The following is a 19,541-nucleotide window of genomic DNA, read 5'->3' as shown; positions in this document are numbered from 1 at the left end:
ATCATGAAAATCAGTGAACAGAAAAGCTAGTAATTACACATGCTAGCGTAATGAAGTGTAAACAATCAGTACTGACCTGACAAAATACGATTTGTCGTCTCTCTGAGCGCAGAAATACGAAAATATCAGAGAAAATTCCGTGACAAAACACTTCCGATCGAAGTCAGCACACAGAATGCTACTGCTTTGTTTTTCTGTTACCTTGGATATGTTGTCAAGTCAACGCGCATATTTTTGCGTACCATAAGGCGTGTTCCTTGCGCTACGGTGCGTAACATACCTCCTTATAATGACGTCAGAAATGGTTATAGCGCGCATACATAAAACGCAACAGAGCAGAGGGCGTGAAGAATGCGTCTGCGCTGAGTACTCCGCGCAGTCCTCTCTATGGAAAAACAACAACAACAACAATACCCAGCAGTTAGCCAATAAGAAGACGTATGCTGCTCATATATAATTTTATTTTTCTTCAAATACACCTGTAATGTTATTTTGTCGTCTGGTAATTCTACCATGACAAGGAAGTATACTATATCTCTTTTGTGTACAGGAAATCTTACAGTATTTATTTGTCTTTGTATGCACCTATGTAGGTTTTGAAAATGATGGCCGGTAATCAATACATTTACGTATTCGAATTGGCAACACTTATTTGTATGCATCCTTTTACTGAGAGGTTAAACCTTTTTGTCCTTTTACAGGAGAAGGGGTCCGTTTCATGAAGCTATCACATAAACTTAGGAGTGCTCCTGACCACTCCTAGATTTATGTGATAGCTTTGCCAAGTTAGGAGAGAATTTTAGGAGAGACTAGCTTTGTTCATGAAATGGTTTCTAGAAAAAGTCTCTCCTCAGTCTGAGTTTATGTGATAGATTTATGCGATAGCTTTTTCATGAAATGTTTTTTTTTTTTTAGCAAAGTCTCTCCTAAGTGTGACTTAGGAGAGAGAAAGTCTCTCAAGACTTTCATGAAACGGACCCTTTGGTGTACGTTGTACAAGCAGGTTATATACTCACTGCCTGCTATATGTCCTCTTTGAGGTATCAGGTTTGTATAACTTCTCTGTCCTTCTATCATTTAAATTCAAGGAAGATCGATAATTATGATTCTGAAGTAATAGTGACAGTGAATTCCTTTAGTACCGATATCATGTTTTGAATTTCCCTCGTATTTTTGATGTTATCTTCTTCTTCTTTTTTCTCGTTGACCATAGATGTTGTTCCTGAATACTAAAAAGCTTACTTGAAGCTTGACGATTCAGTAAAACAAATTTGACTACATCAGTAAACTGGCAAATAAATGTCTTGATCATTCCCATAGCTGCCTTGCTGAGGGAGCTCTAATTATTCAAGACACTTCTGGTATTATCTTTGCCAAGTGAAACATGGGAAACAAGAGGGACTGATGTTTTTGAAGGGCAATGTTCGTTATTTCGAAGGTTTATTACTTCGGAAATTAAACAAGGGTCGTTAATCAAAAACGCACAAATTCCATATACTTATCATGATGTTCGTTAATTCGAAAATGAAGTAAAGCCCTGATTCCGAAGGTTCGTTATTCAGAAGGTCACTTTATATACGAAAATGAAAATAAGGTTCGTTATTTCGAAGGTTCGATAGTTTGAAAATAAAACAAGGTTCTTCAATCCGAAAAAAAAAACACGGTGCGTACTACAATAATTATTTTTGTTTTTAGATTAATGAACCTACGGTAGGTCGAACCTTCGGAATAAGGAACTCTCGTTGGATTTTATTCCAAAGTAACTGAACATGGCGTATAATCTTGAATTTGAATACCTCCCTAAATGATTTTTACATGAAATAAATCCAATTTCAAATGCAAAATGAATTTAAAACATGTGTGTATATTTCATTTCATATTTCACTTCATTATCTTTTTTCAGCACGGCACATGATTCAGCCATCACGGCTGTTCTTCCTTATGTCCGTGCATATTATGCATATAAATTTGAATATAATATGTAAACCGCTGCTTCTCCTTTATACAGTACAGTGCCACGAGTTGCTTTTTAACAGATGTGTGAACACGGATAGAAATTGAAAAGGACGAAGGGACGAGACAATTAGCCGGAAAGCAATTACAGGGTTACAACCATCAATCATTCTTGAATCTTTTATTCCACTCAATCATCATACCCCTGCACTACCCTTCTGCTCAATGCGACAGAAGGTTCGGCATACCGTCTCAGACTACAAACCTACATTCATTTCGTTTCATGAATTCATATTGCACACATCAGAATATGGGGATGCGCACGCGCACACACCACACACACACACACACACACACACACACACACAGCTAAAAAAAAATCTTTGAAGAAAACTGAAAATAGAATCACATACATAAAGCCCACGGCTTTCAAGGGATTCAGCATCGAGATTCTTCCTATTAAAAGAAAATAGCGGGCTTGCCATTGCTCTACTGACGTCATGACTCGGGGGGGGGGGGTAGTGTTAGTTATACAGGCCATATACGGCCTGTATATATACATTTTTTACATTCATGATGTGTGTACAAACTTATTATTGTCGTAATTGCTATTGTTGTTTTTGTTATCATTATCATCTTGATCTACATACACCTCTTGAGGGGTTTTAAACATGTCAAGAAGCATTATTCATGTTAAAAGTATGGAGTGTGAATATTATGAAACTGTATTGAAATATCAAGAGAAAAAATGCAGGCAAGCCGCTCGTGGGCTTCTGACCTTGGAGTGTGGTCGGGCGAGGGAAGCCGCCTTTCCTGCTGAGGGAAATTCGTTCATCACTTGCCAAGTCAGTCCAGCTTCAGCTCGACAAGTGAGCGCAGCCCCTCGACAAGAAAAGGCGGATGTCTCAGAATATGAAGACAGCCAGTAAGTCAGGGGAATCTGGTTGAGATTATCCGAGGATTCCTCGTCTAACCACATCAGATTCTCCGTCAGTGCATCCAGAACGACCTTTACAAGCCAGAGACACGCCACAATCTTCTGAAATCTGTTTCAGTGAATGACGGATATATCAGCAAGCTACGGCTGCAGCGTTTCCATCATAACAAGGTATAACTGCCAATACTGAATATGACGTTACTGTCGATAGATGTGCCGTTTAATAGTGGACTGCGTGTTTACGTAAGTATTACTCTAAAACATATCGCTTGAGCGGTTTCTCTGTCATTATATTATTATTATTATTATTATAATTATTATTATTATTATTATTATGTCATTAATTGTTAGATCAATAGTTTCCTACGACATGCAGTTTAACGTATAGATGTAACTTTATACGACAACATGCGTTTACTGCAAACGTCATGAATGTCATAGGCGAAACGGTTGAAATCCCATGAACAAAATCAGGTTGAGGTGATCAGAGATGTGAGATTCCAAACCAAAATAAAACAAAAGAAAATACGAAGGAAACCTCATGACTGATAATTAGATACCTGTGGAATTTAATTGTCAATTGTTGATGTGTCCATGTTCTAGATTCCAGCTTTGGAGAATTATTGGAGATACTCTGGAAAGTCAGAATGGTTCGCCTGCATATTCTACAAGAGATTATTCTGTTGATATCACTGCTACACGGATTGGCAAATGGTCGAGGTAAAGTTTGTTAATCTATTAAATAACTTAGTACAAGTAAAACACTTTTGCAGAATTAAGATTGTACATGTACTCTGTGTTTGTTTACCAAAAACTGTAATTATTAGTATTTTTTATAATGGTCATTGCTTTATCGTCATTATTCGGAATTCGTATTCTGTACAGGTCGAAGAAGTAGTGAGCCTATTGTTATATACTTCTTGTTAGAAATGAAATAAAATAATGAAAACGAAATATCTAATTTGATATGGTTTGCGCATGCGATGGGTATCTCTCCTGTATAGCATTGCATGTTGCTGACTCACGTATCAGTCTGGCATATAATGGGATTGCCGTCACATATATATACAGTACATGACTGCAATCCCGTGTACGCATCCTTGTCAACATACCTTTCTGAAATATACATTGTATAGTCTTGCGAGTGTATATATAGTGTCCATATAGATAATAGTGTCCATTTTTGTTGTTCTTGCAATTGTTGTAATTCAGCTGTTCCGTTTTGGCAGCCTCGTATGCTAATTCAACCATATTGATATCTTTATAGTCCTTGTACTGCCCCCTCCACATATAGGAAGTAACATGTTGATGTTGATAGATGATGATTATTGTGATGACATTGATGATGATGATAATAATGATGATGGCACTATTCCTCTTACTTCTCCCGCATAAAGGAGATAATGATATGACATAATGATTTCTTTATCTGATATTATGTTTTGTTTCATTGTAATAAAAAATGGCGTGTATATAAATCTCATTTGAATATGCAAAAGTCACATTGTCGGAAATGAAATGAAATGAAATGAAATGAAATGAAATGAAATGAAATGAAATGATTACGATGAAGATCACAATCATTATCGGTATGATTGCCTTTATCATCCATCATCACTATAATTATCAAAATAAAATAGGCCCTACAGCGATTTTTACTATAATCATCATTATAATCATTATTCAGAAAGTTGAAAAGATAACAGTTCACCAATGATTTCCTAGTAACTTTGAAAATAATGAAAAGAAATAAAAACAAAAAGCCAAATGATTTTGGATGAACTGAAAGACATCATATATTAAGGGTCCTTTTTAAGTTGTGGTCACTGATTATGATATTTCACTTTTGTTAAGCTGCTGCGACACTATCATAAACTCACTCCTTCGAGATTAGATTTTCGTGAAAGAAACTGAAAGTGAGAATTTCCAGGATATTTTTATCTTTTCTTCTAAAATAAATTCAAGCTATTGGCCTGTCATCTTAAAATGTATTGTGACGTGCGTAGAATTTTCAGCAAATGATATAAGTTAATGAGGAGAAAGTAAAAAATAAAATGACTTATTGTTTTGGATGAGTTACCTGATGTGCGGTAACAAAAATTAATTCCCCCCCAAAAAAAATAAATAAATAAATAAACAAACAAAGAAACAAACGAAAATTAACAAATTGTAATTGCTTCTGACACCACGATTAAGTTTTAGTGGGATTGGGCTCAAAATAACTAAATCAGTACGATAATAAGACACATTTGCAGTCCACTATAGCTTGATAGTGCAGTATCCCATAATGTTGACCTCGGATAGATAAAATGTATTTTGGCAGGCCTCCCAGGATGACGTCATCGAATATTTTGTTGCTAAAATTTCCTCAGTGCAGATCAGTTATGGAAATCACAATTATACTAATAATAAAATCCCGAGGAACGCATGCCAATAAATTTCCTGTTACCCGTCTCCTCCCCTCTTGAATGTAGGTCACACACACACACACACACACACACACGCACACACACACACACACACACTCACACACGCACACGCACACACACACACACACTCACACACACACACACACACACACACACAAACCCACAACCAACCATCTTATATTGACAACTATATGTTTCTGCAGGGAAGTGGGAAAAGATCTCTTTCTTGTCTCCCTGGGTTTTGTGGAGTTTTTGTTTGTTTGTTTGTTTGTTTGTTTGTTTGTGTTTTGTTTGTGTGTATCTGTGTCTTGATTGTGTGTGTGTTATGTGTGCTGTGAAATTTTCATGAGCTTATCGTGCTTATCATGGCTTGCTCCTACTTTTCCCTCTTTTATCTATATCTGTGTATCCTGCAGCTATGTATTTGTTCTAAACGGTTTCTTCTTCTTTTCGGTGAGTGCTCAGAGTATACGGCAACTACTAGTTTAAAAAATATATATATAAAAAATCAGAAAATAAAAACTCTTTAAAAGTATCAAGTGTATCATATTGGTTGTCACAAACTATATGGATCTCCTGATTTTGCATTCTGCGGCAGGAAAGACTTTACCCTCTAAAATGTTAACTAAAAATAAAAGAAAGGAATGGTCAGGAAACGTAGGGTGACGTTGAAGGTGCTATGGTAGGGGGCGGCCGGGGGATCATGAGGAAAGGAACAGACGAAAATACGTGTTTAAAGTCTGATCCAAATCGTCTGTACACGTGTAATATATCATGCTAAATATATATCCAATTTCTGGCTCATATCACAATAAATTCCGATTAAGTTGGGTTTCATATTAAGTTGGGTTGACTAAATAGAATAAAGTAAGAATCTGATGTATATGCGGATTAATCAATCTATTCATATTAGAGGGCAGACTTAGCTTTGAGAAGTTCTGACCTTTATATTTAGCGCCTGCTTGAATTCAGTCTTAATACGCGAAGTTAATATAACTTTAAGAATTACTGGATGCTTGCTTTATCTCGGATACGCATATAGCAAACAACTCTTTTCTCTACCTATGAATCTAATGTAAGTGAAGCGCTCACGGATATAAATCAATTACAATGTATATATATATCGCATGCATTTTTATTTGTAGCGAGTCGGGCAAGCCTCCAACAAGCTTTAGAATCTTGCCGTGCATGAAGATGAGCTAGAAATATCTTGAAATATAAGCGCGGTATGGAAGTGATTTGTCACACTTTAAAAGGATAGTATAGTTTTGGTTGAGACGGGGCTTCAGGTTTCCGACTTTTTGTGAGATGATGAAAAATCTCTTATGAAATATGGAAGACTTAGAGCATATATATTTAAAGAGGAATCAAAAATTTATGTGAAGAAAATTGGTTTTGAAATGGCTGAGATATCCAAAAGCAAGGTGACCCTAATAAAAGGAGCGACCTACCTTTTATTTGGACCACTTTGTTTTACTTTATAAATCTCAGCCATCTCAAATTCAATTTTCATCAAATATACTTTGAATTACTCTTGAATTGTATGGTCTTTCAGATTTCATATGTGGTTTCTAATTATCTCGCAAAAAGTTGAAATTTGAATCCCCCATCTCAACCAAAACTATGCCTTCCCTTTAACAGACAGTACGGTTAGAGTGCAAGTTGAGGGGTGAGGGAGGGATGAAGGGAGGGGTGGGGAGGGGGAGATGAGGGGGTCTGATGAAAGATGACTATTTCCTCCCGGAGCGAGGGAACTGCATGCATGGGGGCAAAGAGAAATTGTGTGACTTCAAAACTTTTCCGAGGGGCCAATTTGTGGTTCAACTTCCTCCCTTCAACTATAGAATGCTGTTTCCCCTGACTGTGTTTTTTTTTTTTTCCGACAAGCACTCGTCTGTAGAGCGTGAGTCTGTGTACTAAGATTGCCTACCATACTGATTGTGTGTGTCTTTTAGTTTAACTGTGTTTGATTTCACTGTCTTCGAGAAACTTTGGTGCGCAGTAGGTAGTACCTGGTAGGGTGATTTTATTTTCATTTTTTTGATGTTGGTGATGTTCTATAGAATTATCAAATTTTGAAATAGAAATAATACCGATAAATCAGTGAACGCTTGACGAGTAAAAATGAAATAAATGTAGAAACGAAGTAATCGAGTTTCCTTGTTTTAGTTTCAGTTTCAGTGAGTTTTATTCTCCACTTGTACATAACAGAAAATAAGTCTAACAATATAATATTATTATAACATGTTATTCACAAGTCATGAATATATAAACAAAATTTCACATTACACATATAATTTGTCATGGCAGCATAACGTGGTATCAAGCGTCTTCCTTTCAGTATAAATCATTGTTTTAATTGCTTTTGTTCATTTTGAAAAGCATTTTTTCACCTTACTCTGATTACTGAGACCTTACCTTATCCTCATATATATATATATATATATATATATATATATATAATACTCAGTTGTATCGCTCCCCCAAAGAGAAAAACCCCAAATCCCCTGTTCCTGTACTCACGTGTTGTGAGATTCTAATCAAGAATGCACGGATTCATTTCTTCCTAACAGGTTCCTGAGCTTTGGATTTTAGATCATCTCATCATAACACATCAGATTGCACCGTGCTCAAACTTTTCACGTTTCTTCCATCTTTCATATTCTGTGTCAGAGCTTGGCCCACAAGACAATCTGACGGCCACAATATTCAGCCAGTACAACAAGCACAACCCGCCCTCACACAACGAATCGACGAGAGTCAAAATGGGAGTCATTCTGCGTAGTGTAGCGAACTTGGTAGGACCCAAATTAGAGCCGACACTGCTGTTATTTTAGTGCTACCTTCTTGTATTATTTGTTTCAGACTTTCTTATTTTCATCAAAAGCTGCAATATCGTAAACGGCAGATGCACACACAAAAAATAAAATCGTCTTTACAATATCTGTTCGCCAATAACTTACACTTATAAAGTTCTGTTCCATTCGCATTTGTTTAAAGTTGTGGTCAATATTTATTAAGCCAATTAATGCATTGCTATTGCTGTTTATTTCCACTTCTTATAAACATTCGATATCTTGGAATTCCTGCTGAAGGAGTCGAACTCTTCTGCAAATAATTGTTGATGCTGTATTATTTCCATCTTTCAGCACTGCTATTATTGCTGCCACCCAGAAAGGTAGCATCTCAGAATTTTGATTTCCTAACTAATTATATTATGTTATGTTAAATGAGATAGTATAATAGTATTACGTCGTATTGTAGGTGATTTATCGATATACTCCTATTTTCTTCAGAAAGCTTCACAATAAATGCTATTAACTTATGATGGACGTTGAAGCATGAATGCATATTTACCTTTTATAGAGATAATGAATTAAAAAAGGCACTTCCAGTTGTCCTTTCTTTATAAAATGGTAGTTTGCTACCCCTAGAGTGAAATAGTTACTAACAGGTTTTCATAACAATGGCCAAAAAACACCACAGTAGCAGAAACAATGATTTTGAACAACGTTGATCGATATTGGACAGACCTTGTATCAGAAGTAAGTGTTGTATACGCGAAGGCGTGCTGGCATTTTTATCCGTCAACAATCGCGGCACGATGATCATTTGCTCCTGTGCTGTAATTCCTACATCATAGAGGTGACATGTTTTTTTCTTTTTTTTTCCAGGATGAATTCGAGGGCACTTTCTCGGCTATTGTGTGGCAGAAATTGGTAAGTATCAAAGAGACGCAGAACTGTTCTATGACGCTGATTCCATGAGAATATAAAGAACTTGATACTTTTATTGAGATGGTGATTGCCGATTCTTAAAATCACAATCACTGTATTATTTTCGTGTCGGTCGCCTTTGCAATTTAGTGTGAGAGATTTTACACAGAGGTATTTTATGGTGTATTAGATTAGAACATTGTCTTTTAAAAAATGAATATCTGCAGAAAAATGAGCACAGAATGATTCTGTTGTGGTGCTTCTGTCGTCATGTTGTTTTCCCCCTCCCTCTGTATCTTCCCCAACATCTTGTGGTGCTTTTATGACCCTCTGCAAGTGTTTGCCTTCCATATCATAGTTTCCTATCATTAAACCAATTTCTGACATTTTATAATTGTCATGCAGTTCTGGACTGATCCCAGATTGGCGTGGAACGAATCCAACTTCGACGGCATCGACGTGCTTCGGTTACCGGCATCACAGCTATGGATTCCAGACATCGTTCTCTATAACAGGTGGCTGCATGGATGGCTAAAATTAAGTGATGGCATGGTGTTTCTTTCAATTCAAATTTGATTTCCAAAATCACACAGATTATCTCAAATGCAATGATTACAAAAATCATTGTGATTTGATACAAAATAAATGAAAAAAAAATTGTGAGCGGAAAGAAAAATAACAAAGTGCATAAAGTATATCAAACTGTGTAATCAAAATCATTGTGTTGGTAGGAAATGAGAGCCCCAACTTAAGGACATAAGATTAATTTTGATGTTTGTAAAAATGTGTGCCATCCAATTAATAGGAAGTTTGAAAGAAAATAATGATGGTGCTATTTATAGAACACCAGTTAAAAGTTTTTTTTTTGTGCTGAGAATTTAGAGATTCCTTCTTTTGTGCAGTGAAACGCAAAAAATAAACCATGATTTTTTGATTTTTTTTTTTTGCAGCGTTGCCGAATGGGAGACGTTGTCTCCGGTCCATGTGTTAGCCTACCCGGACGGCATTGTGTATTCCATCGCTCCACTTAGTGTGAAATCGTCGTGCGAGATGAACCTCGCAAAATATCCGTACGACGTCCAGGTAAGCGTGACTTGTTATTGAGATAACCTTCGTGAAAGACCGCAGGTGATTAACCATTGATTAATTAACTAAACAAAATAACCTGTTCCAGTAAAACAAAGAACAGGCATAAACTACTAGAAGTGCACTTTTAGCATAAACAAGTATATAGTAGAAGTGCACTTTTAGTAGACACTAATCGAAATCTTCAAAATATTTTGTAAAGTTATGAAATATTGAATACTCTGATAGTATCACTCGTGTTAAGGAGCACCATGTAGGCCTTTCTAAAAGGCATTGCAATTCTTACCATCACACAAGTCTGAAATGTGTTATATAAAAACTAGCTATTTTGTTATGATTATAATCATTATTATCATTATTATTATTATTAATATTATTATTGCTATTATTATTATTATTACTATTATTACTATTATTATCATTACTGTTGTTTTTCATAATCACGCCTGGAAAAACACAAATTGTACTTTCTCCCTCCCTTTCTCACACATTCTCCTCCCCTCCCTCCCTCTCTATCTATCTATCTATCAATTCATCTATCTATTTATCTATCTATCTATCTATCTATCTATTTATCTATCTATCTATCTATTTATCTATCTATCTATCTATTTATCTATCTATCTATTTATCTATCTATCTATCTATCTATACATCTATCTATCTATTTATCTATCTATTTATCTATCTATTTATCTATCTATCTATTTATGTATCTATCTATCTATCTATCTATTTATCTATCTATCTATCTATTTATCTATCTATCTATCTACCTATCTATCTATCTATCTACCTATCTATCTATCTATCTATCTACCTATCTATCTATCTATCTATCTACCTATCTATCTATCTATCTATCTATCTACCTACCTATCTATCTATCTATCTATCTATCTATCTACCTATCTATTTATTTATCTATCTATCTATTTATCTATCTCAAGAACTGCACGTTAGTGTGGGGCTCTTGGATCCACGACGAATCCATGATCTCGCTCCAGCCGTTCGACCCCGCCCTCGATCTCCACGACCTCGTACCGAACCCGAGATGGGAGGTGGTCGACACATCGGTCGTGCGACATGTCAAGAAGTACAACTGCTGCATCGAGTCCTTCGTCGACCTCTCCGTCTCCGTGATCCTCCGCCGACGCCATCCCGACAGCTTCATCGCATCGTCCGTCATTGCCGCGTGGATGGTAGGATTTCACTTCAATTCACAAGATTCACACAATCTCCCCTTGTCTCAACTTTGTCGTCATAAATTTTCATTTTGGATTTTGCTCTGCATTACATTTTATGACAACATAATTGTTTTGAATAACAAGAAAAATATAAAGGATATTTTTTATCGACAGCTACAAGAACACCACTCTGTGCTGACGGAAACGTTACATGTGCACACGAAATAACTCTACTCAAGGCCTATTCCACAGCATAAATTTGCATGTAAAGACCTCAACGACGATGTCGATTCGAAGTAGAGACACACAAACCAACCAATAGAATAAAATCACATTTTGATTGCTAGACTTCCATACGACACACTAGGAAACCGACTAGCTATAATTGCCACCTGAATGATGGATCATCAGCATGAACATTAGCATGATAGCTGAAGCATTACAATATCAGACAACGCATCTACATGGAAAGATTGTTTCCAATCGTTTTTGGTCACAGATTCTTATCACCTTCGTGATCGCCCCGCCCTCGTCCGGGGAAAGGATCATCTTCTCCGCGTTCATATTCATCTCGCTGATCATTCTGTCGATATCGCTCAGCGGTTCGGTGCCGTCGTACACGTCCACGAGCCTTGGGCGATTCCTGGTCTTCGGATTGATGATGACGGCGATGATCACGGTGCTGATGGCCGTGAGTTATGGCATGTTCCCGAGACCAGAGTTGAGCATCGTAAAGGAGGGCCTTCAGACGACGCAGGTATAATGACAGTGAAAAATGCAAAAAGGAACCAAAATGAAATCAAACTGGATATAATTATGCATGCATATAAGGCCTTAGAACATGTGCTTTGAACCTGCAGGTGTTCTACAACCAAATAATAATAAGGACCTAAGAAAATAGCCTACTTCTTATGCATGTAGAACTAAATGCTTCAAAACTTAAATCAGCCGTTCCCTACTGAAAGTTTAGGCAAAGTTCTTAAAGACTTTAATGTACAAAATGAGCAAACAAGCAAATGCCCTGAGTGTCAACTCACTACTGAAACTTTACAATCATTTTTGGAAAAGAAGTGATACTGCTAAAATATTGACGTATCATGGAGTTAGGAGAACTAAAGTTTTAACTAACTAAATTTTCTCCTCGCCTTGTTCCCCCCCCCCCCCCTCTTTCTCCTTATCTATCCCTCATTCTCTCTCCTACTTTTTCTCCTGTTTCCTTTCACACGCTCCGACTCCGCTTTACTTCTTCTTCCCTCCCCCACCCATTCTCTCTGTCTCCCCTCACCATAGGATCTCTTGAATGAACGCAGACGACGATACTTCCGATTGCTAGATCTTGGCGCTATGATCGTCACCGTCGTGCTCCTCTCGATCATGACTGGCGCCCTCTTTGCTTCGTGAGCTGAAGGATTGGAAGCGAGTCCGTGTGTGTTGCGTGCATGTGTGAGTGTGTGTGTGTGCGCATGTGGCTCTTCCTACGCATAGATTGTATTTTTATAACGCATAGATAATTTTTGTATATAGCGTGTGCTCTGAAAAAAAAAGAAAGAAGGAAGGTATGCTAAAAAAAAAGGTGATTTAGCAGCACAATTTGTGTGTGTGCATGTGTGTGTGTGTGTGTGTGTGTGTGTGTGTATGTGATATAAGGGAGATATGGATTGATTTGATTAGGTTAATCGCGCGCGCGCGCGCGCATGTGGCTTTAGTTTCATTGTCTACCACTAGATGGCACTGGAGTATCAGAACTGAGCAAATTACCATCTTATGAATTCACCTGTCCGTGGTCACTACAAAAATCTAAATAATCTGTATATTATATGATGATCTGACCAGAATGGCGTGTATCTTGCGATCAGCGGTGCTAGCTGGTATCATGGCTTGCTTAATCAGACTGTGTTTCCCCTTGTATGGGTATATAAGGCTAAACGACCGATTGCCTTTATTTTCATCGTAGGAATCGACTTCATCCTAAATTCATTTTCTTCCATACAGTTATTATTTTGATATTCTTACTAAAAGAGCCTGACTCCTATATCGCCAGAGATACTGCCGATTGAATTCTTGACCTGTACATCATTATCGATGCTGTATCACATATGGCTGTTGTATGTATTACTGAAGCATACCGTTTCTTACAACATGAGGCGAGACCATCGAAACAAAAGTATAAGTTTAACAAATTTTAAAAAAAAAATCCAAATTGGATAGACAACTAGATGTTTGAATACGGTTGAATAGTACACTGTCTCTGCTTGGCAATTGTTATTTCACTAGTTGTGTAAATTGTAATTAATTTCTCTAAAAGGATAATTTCAGGATAAACAATGGCAATGTGTAACGTAACGATGGTAACCAAATTTGGTCTCTTACAACCATTCTATTCACCTAAAATTGGGGGCGCATCTCCATAAAAAGCTTGCCAATTAAAAGTCATATAACTATTGTGACGTAATTTCACAAAACAACGTAATTATCAAAAATATATTAGTGCCTGTGTGAGGGTTAAAGATGTGTTCTCTCATTTATGAGTTCAGTGAATAATAGTTTGTGATATCCCTAAATTTCTTCAGCGTTTCCTAGGGCTTATTGATCTTCCTTGTTGACCCCCCCCCCCCACATAATTTTTTTACACAGTTTTCATTTTTCGTGCCCCTTTTCCTATCTGAATAAATTCATGTATATTGTTATAATATTTTTTTTTAATTTTATATCCATTTTCTTTGTTTCCATTTTTTCAATTGTCATGTTGTACTTATGTTGAATAGAAAAAGTAACTTGAACTTGAAGGAGTGAGTTTACGTGTCATTATTCACTGTTTACTTAATCAAACAATTCATAACACGATACAACTTTTGACATGTTACACTGTTTTAGAGTTGCGCTGGTTCTTTTTTTAAAGGTTTATTCATGTACAGAAATAATTACTGCATATATACAGATTTGCAGAAAACAGTCAAACGGCTGATTGAAAGTCTTCTTTTTTTTTTACATTGCTGAATGATGATAAACAGCATGAAATGAATAGATACAACAGAGCTACTTCTGCAACTACAATCTGAATTCCCACCTTTGCTCCTTTCACAGCACTGGTCTCCCCCCCCCCCCCATCATTTTTTTTTAATAATTAGTTACATCCAATTAATTTATAAAATGACAACGTAATCCGGTATTTCTATATGCACAGAAAAGGGTCATTGACGCGATGTAGCGGTAAACAACAACAAAAAGATCCTTTGTTCCTTCGTACCCTTGTTAAGTACAAAAAAAAAGTATAGCAAAATCATAAAAGACAAAAGTAAAGACAATGGGAATCTGTGTTCATTATAAGAAAAATTAACACGCCCAATCCTATTGCCCCATCTCCCCATTGCAAGTTTACCCCCCCCCCCCCGTCCCTCCTGAACCTAAGGTAGGCCTAACCATTAACCCATAAACCTATGATGTACTTCCTATACAACCACCTTCCGACCCCAGTAATGTCCAATTTACCCCTCCCTTCGTCAACGCATCTGCCCCAACCCTCCTGTTAAATGGCAACTACAAACTTCTCATTGAAACTATGTTTCTGAAAATCATTCTTTAAAAAAATGGGGTAGAGGGGTTTGTACCTCTGGACCCACAAGGAGCTTCTCACCCCCCCCCCCCCCCCCCCCATTTAAGAGAACGCCATCATTAACGTCTTTACGCCCTTTCGCTATTTAAACTGATGGTTCTACCTACTATCACAGTCTATATTCCTACTATTGTACTACAACGGCAAATACTTCTTGATAGTGTTATACGACTGATATTTATTTTCACCTCTTGTTCCTCTTTTAGTATCACTTTATACTACACGATACTACTGCTACTAAAACTACTACTGCTTAATAACCACCATCATTTACTACTATACTGCTACTACTAATGTTTTATACTATTACATTGTACTACTACTACTACTACTGCTATTACCACTACTACTGCTACAACTACTACTACTACTACAACTACCGTGTATACTACCACTATTACTGCTTCTGCTGCTGCTGCTACTGCTGTTATTTGATTTTTCCTTCTCTTTTTTGCTTCCATCTATTCCGAATATTTTCCGATGCTGTCTTTCTCTTCTTCTCTTCTTTCACCACTAACATTTTTCCCCTTTTCTCTCACTTTGCACTAGGTGCATTTACAGCAACTTCTGCGGTTATTTCATTCCCTGTGTAGACAACGAATGTCGATAAAGTGCTATTGATTATTCGAAATCAATATTGAGGATTTTAAAGTTAAAAAAGAGAGATGACAGTACATTGTATGATGGTTTTTCCCGCTCTTCATGAAGGTCAGTCGTTCAAATTGTGGTTAATTTCAACTGATTTCGCATCGCATGTTTGTACAAAGTCGTTGGATGTCGAACGGACGTACTTTCCAGAACCACAAGAGATTTTGCCATCGTTGTCCATCAATACACCTTTGATATGCATTGTATGGGTTGGACTCTGCACATCGACTTTTCAAAAGTGGCTAGAAAAAGAAATCCAACGTCAAATCGCAAATTACGGAAATCACAAACCTGTATTCTGAAAATAAAAAAGAAAAAGAAAACGTACTGAAGATGCAATAAAGCATGAAAGTTCCTTGAAACTCAGTATCACTGTTCAAGAGGAAAAAATTGTTTTGTATATGTGCTTTGGGTCTAACATAAAACCTCAAGCATTCATCACTGAGAACCAAAGGCCTATTCTATTTGCGTATGCTATTTGCCTATCTCTTAAAGAATAACCTCTAGTTGGCAAAGACAATTATTTCAATACCTGCTTTGATACGAAGGGGACAAATCACCAGAATAGGTCAAGCCACATTTTGGCGTATTATACTTGAAAGCAGATACTTGTCATGAATTATACTTGTTTATGCGAATATAGTCAGGCGAAATAACAAAATAAAGGAGAGGGGGAGTTACAAGAAACACATGTAATCTTCCATTCAATGATAAATTATTGCTGGAAGGACGAATATTCTTCTGGTAGTCTTGAAAAAGAGCATTGGAGCGAATGATTTGAAAGGTCTATAGGTCAAAAGGCATTTTGCCAAGTAATGTCTCCTCAGAGTTTTGGCTAAGTAGGGGAAATAATGTCGTATTCAGTGGTGATCGACGCTAATCGATGATTTAAAGAAAAAAAACATGAACACGAGTAAAAAAATAATAAAATAAGAGGTCGCAATCGTCACAAAAACATATTGGGCGATTGAAGTAATAGTGATGGGCAGAAGCCTTGTTATGCAGCATCATAGAAATTTAGGACAAACGCATAACAGCTGACAAGCTACAGAAAGTACACATTGTGAAATCAATGACGAACTTAGTAACCGTCGCACCAAAACTGAAGTGAATGAATGAAGTATTACCGAGTTACGAAATATTGGGGCAGGGATGGGGATGGATTGGAAAATTTATCTCGAATACGATCAAACTCTTTTCGATTAACCATTACTGTATTTGGGGTTTTCTTTTTTTTACGAGAACTGGGTGTAAAATGTACAAGATTGATGAAGAGTTCACTACTTCAGAGAACAAAGGCTATCTATAGCAGCTAAAAAACCAAATCAACTCATCACGAGCGTTCTTCATCGTGTTCAAGGTCTCAGACAGGATTGTCCGAAATCCTAAAGAAGACGCATGACGCTGTGATGATTTGATGCAACCAGTAAAAGTTGTTGAACGCTAGTAATGCGTTACAATCTCCTGTTTTCATCTATTGTATATCGGAATCAACACGTGGACTACAATCATCATTAGATATATAATTATATGTATACATATTACGTCAAATATACCATCTCTTTTTTAGTACTATGTGTCTGGTCTAGGGGTCACTGTTTTCATTTACATCCACAGACTTGAATAGTGAAGTATGATATGCATTTTGATTGTGCATGTCAAACTGTGATTATCAATATTAACATTTTGTTATGCATCGAAATGTGGAAATGCAATAACATCATAGGCCACAATAAAACGAGCTTCTGTTTTTTAACCCTGAAAATTTGATTCATTAAGGTTTGTAGTTTCGTTTGTTTTATATTGTACGAAACATACTTTGATTTCTTTCTCTTAATGTGGCGGGAGAAAACGAACACCTGGTTAAAATATAAAAAAGACAATGAAACAAATATCAACTATGATATCGTCAATCCTTTCAAGAATTACATTGATAATGCTAATAATCTTTCAAAAGAAATAGTGATAATGATGATACTGTGAAGAAGAAGAAGAAGAATGCAAAGATACGTGTGTATGGTAACATGCAGGAATGACAACATCACTTTCGAGTACTGATGATTAAAGTGGAGTGTACGTCTGATTAGGAAATGGAATGAAATGGAATGGAATAGTCCACGCGTTCCCCGAGTGCAAAGTTTTAACATAATTTATCCGACCAATCAGGAATAATGTAACTTGATCGCTGTCGATCATCATCTCGATACACACAATGACAATAACCGCGCATCTTTACCTATAGAGCATCGGTGAATAAATATACTACGATCTTCTCCTACATACATGACATACTAAATCTTCTCGATTTTAAAGTATCCACTTAGTTGAGAAATCGCGATAGCTTATTTTCGTGACTGCCGAACGCCACACGCTCTCATTATGGTATTTGATAACCATACTCTTCTGGTCGCTGTCGGCAGCCTCGCCGTCGGGTTGGGCGTACCGGGCAACCTTCTCATCGCCGTCGTCTTCGGCCGGCGAAAGGAGAAGAACGCAACGGATGTCGCCATCATTACTCTCGCTCTCGTCGACCTCTTCAGCTGCCTGTCGTTGGCGATGAAAGCTGTCATGTATCCGCTTCACGGTCCGGCTGACTGGACATGTATCGCAAAGTCCATGGTAGTGCAGACAAACCTTTACTCGGCCCTGTTCATCACCCTTTCACTCGCAGTGTATCGCTACGTGGCTGTGTTGCATCCTTTTTCCCGAATGATTGTGGCTCGAAGGGCGTGGCTCATCTCCGTCGCTTGTGTCCTTCTTGCAACCCTCGTCCAGATTCCCCTCATCTTCACCGCCACCTCCAAGAAGAGGGGAAAAGTCTACGCCTGCGATACGTACGGGTATGATCCGAAGGCGCGAAAATTTTACGTCATATTTCCCGCGCTCATATTCTTGCTTTCGCTCTTGGCGATCATGATTCTGTACGCCAGAGTGTACCATGCCATTAGAGAACAACAAAAACTCCGAGAGCAAATGATAACAGGTAACGCAAACGTTTCAACCATTACTGCATCTCAAAGTAGTGGCGCCGACACGGACAAATCGCCAGCCACCCGTCGAAAAGACATTTCGGTTGCATTAAACACGCATGGATATTTTGTTTCATTGGATGACACAAATATTCCCCGTGCTGGTGGCTGTGAGGTGAACAAACCTAAAACAGACCATGGACTAGGGGAACTGGTTGGCCCCAACGCCGTTGTGAGTACAACACGTATTCCCCCTTTAAGTGCCTGTGACAACAAAATGACTGGCGTTCTTCCTACCAAATCGGTTGCTAAGCAACGGCGTCAAGCGGACCACAAGACAACCCAGATGCTGATGTTCACCACCATTATCTTCTTCGTTTGCTGGCTCCCGTCCGTGGCACTTCGGATGATCCCTCCGGAACCTAAGCAACTTTTCGCCAAGCGTGTGCCCCACGCCCTGACGGCAATCAACGTCCTGGTGCAGCTGAAACACTGCAACCATTTCATCAACGTGTTCGTTTACCTGATCGTCAACCGGAAGTTCCGCCAGGGATGTGTTGAATATCTTTGGTGTGGACATTAAAAGGAGAATTTGACGTCATCACACTGTCCGATCTCGACCGAGGAATAGGAAAGATTCTCTGCATTCAAAAGAGAATCGTGTTTTCAATTCAACTTAGTTTACCATGCACATTTTCCTATAGGATCATTTTAAATCCGTACCCCCCCCCCCCTATAAGGAAGACAAGATAGAGAATGTAAATGAAAATAGATATACAAATGAATAAAAGAATGAATAGCGATAAGTAAGCATACAAATGAATGAATGAATAAATAAACAAATGAATAAATAAATAAGAAAACAAATAAATGAATAATCATTATAGTATTTCCTGATATTTAGTATAAAACTCACAGTATGCACATGTAATATAATTCTATCGCTTCGTAAATGCACCTATCACCCAAATTATACTTCATCCTAATTTCCTATAGGCTATCA

At 37.5% G+C, this 19,541-nt stretch overlaps 2 protein-coding genes across 2 annotated transcripts; both read left to right on the top strand.

The window, feature by feature from the left end:
• Nucleotides 1–2,853: 2,853 nt before the first annotated feature.
• On the top strand, nucleotides 2,854–12,709 carry LOC139712064 (neuronal acetylcholine receptor subunit alpha-6-like). The gene is made up of 8 exons (XM_071623901.1): nucleotides 2,854–2,878; nucleotides 7,993–8,117; nucleotides 8,994–9,038; nucleotides 9,441–9,550; nucleotides 9,986–10,118; nucleotides 11,072–11,323; nucleotides 11,808–12,065; nucleotides 12,599–12,709. The coding sequence occupies exons 1-8, from the start codon at nucleotides 2,854–2,856 to the stop codon at nucleotides 12,707–12,709; spliced, it is 1,059 nt and encodes a 352-aa protein (XP_071480002.1).
• A 5,239-nt stretch (nucleotides 12,710–17,948) lies between these two features.
• LOC139712063 (uncharacterized) lies at nucleotides 17,949–19,121 on the top strand. Its single transcript, XM_071623900.1, has one exon. The coding sequence runs from the start codon at nucleotides 17,949–17,951 to the stop codon at nucleotides 19,119–19,121; it is 1,173 nt and encodes a 390-aa protein (XP_071480001.1).
• The last annotated feature ends 420 nt before the right edge of the window (nucleotides 19,122–19,541 follow it).

The sequence above is a fragment of the Diadema antillarum genome, unplaced genomic scaffold (genome assembly GCF_040938485.1).
Source record: "Diadema antillarum isolate AM-2024a unplaced genomic scaffold, OU_Dant_1.0 seq00001754_RagTag, whole genome shotgun sequence".
NCBI lineage: Eukaryota > Metazoa > Echinodermata > Echinoidea > Diadematoida > Diadematidae > Diadema > Diadema antillarum.
Note: the sequence above shows the minus strand (reverse complement) of the source record. Positions and strands in the feature narration are given on the sequence as shown.

Bases quoted from the DNA above. Each gene is read 5' to 3' on its own strand.
- LOC139712064 (XM_071623901.1), top strand. From the start codon at position 2,854: ATGTCTCAGAATATGAAGACAGCCA. The intron at 10,119-11,071 runs GTAAGCGTGACT...ATCTATCTCAAG, and splicing joins AATATCCGTACGACGTCCAG to AACTGCACGTTAGTGTGGGG. The intron at 11,324-11,807 runs GTAGGATTTCAC...TTTTGGTCACAG, and splicing joins CCGTCATTGCCGCGTGGATG to ATTCTTATCACCTTCGTGAT.
- LOC139712063 (XM_071623900.1), top strand. From the start codon at position 17,949: ATGGTATTTGATAACCATACTCTTCTGGTCGCTGTCGGCAGCCTCGCC.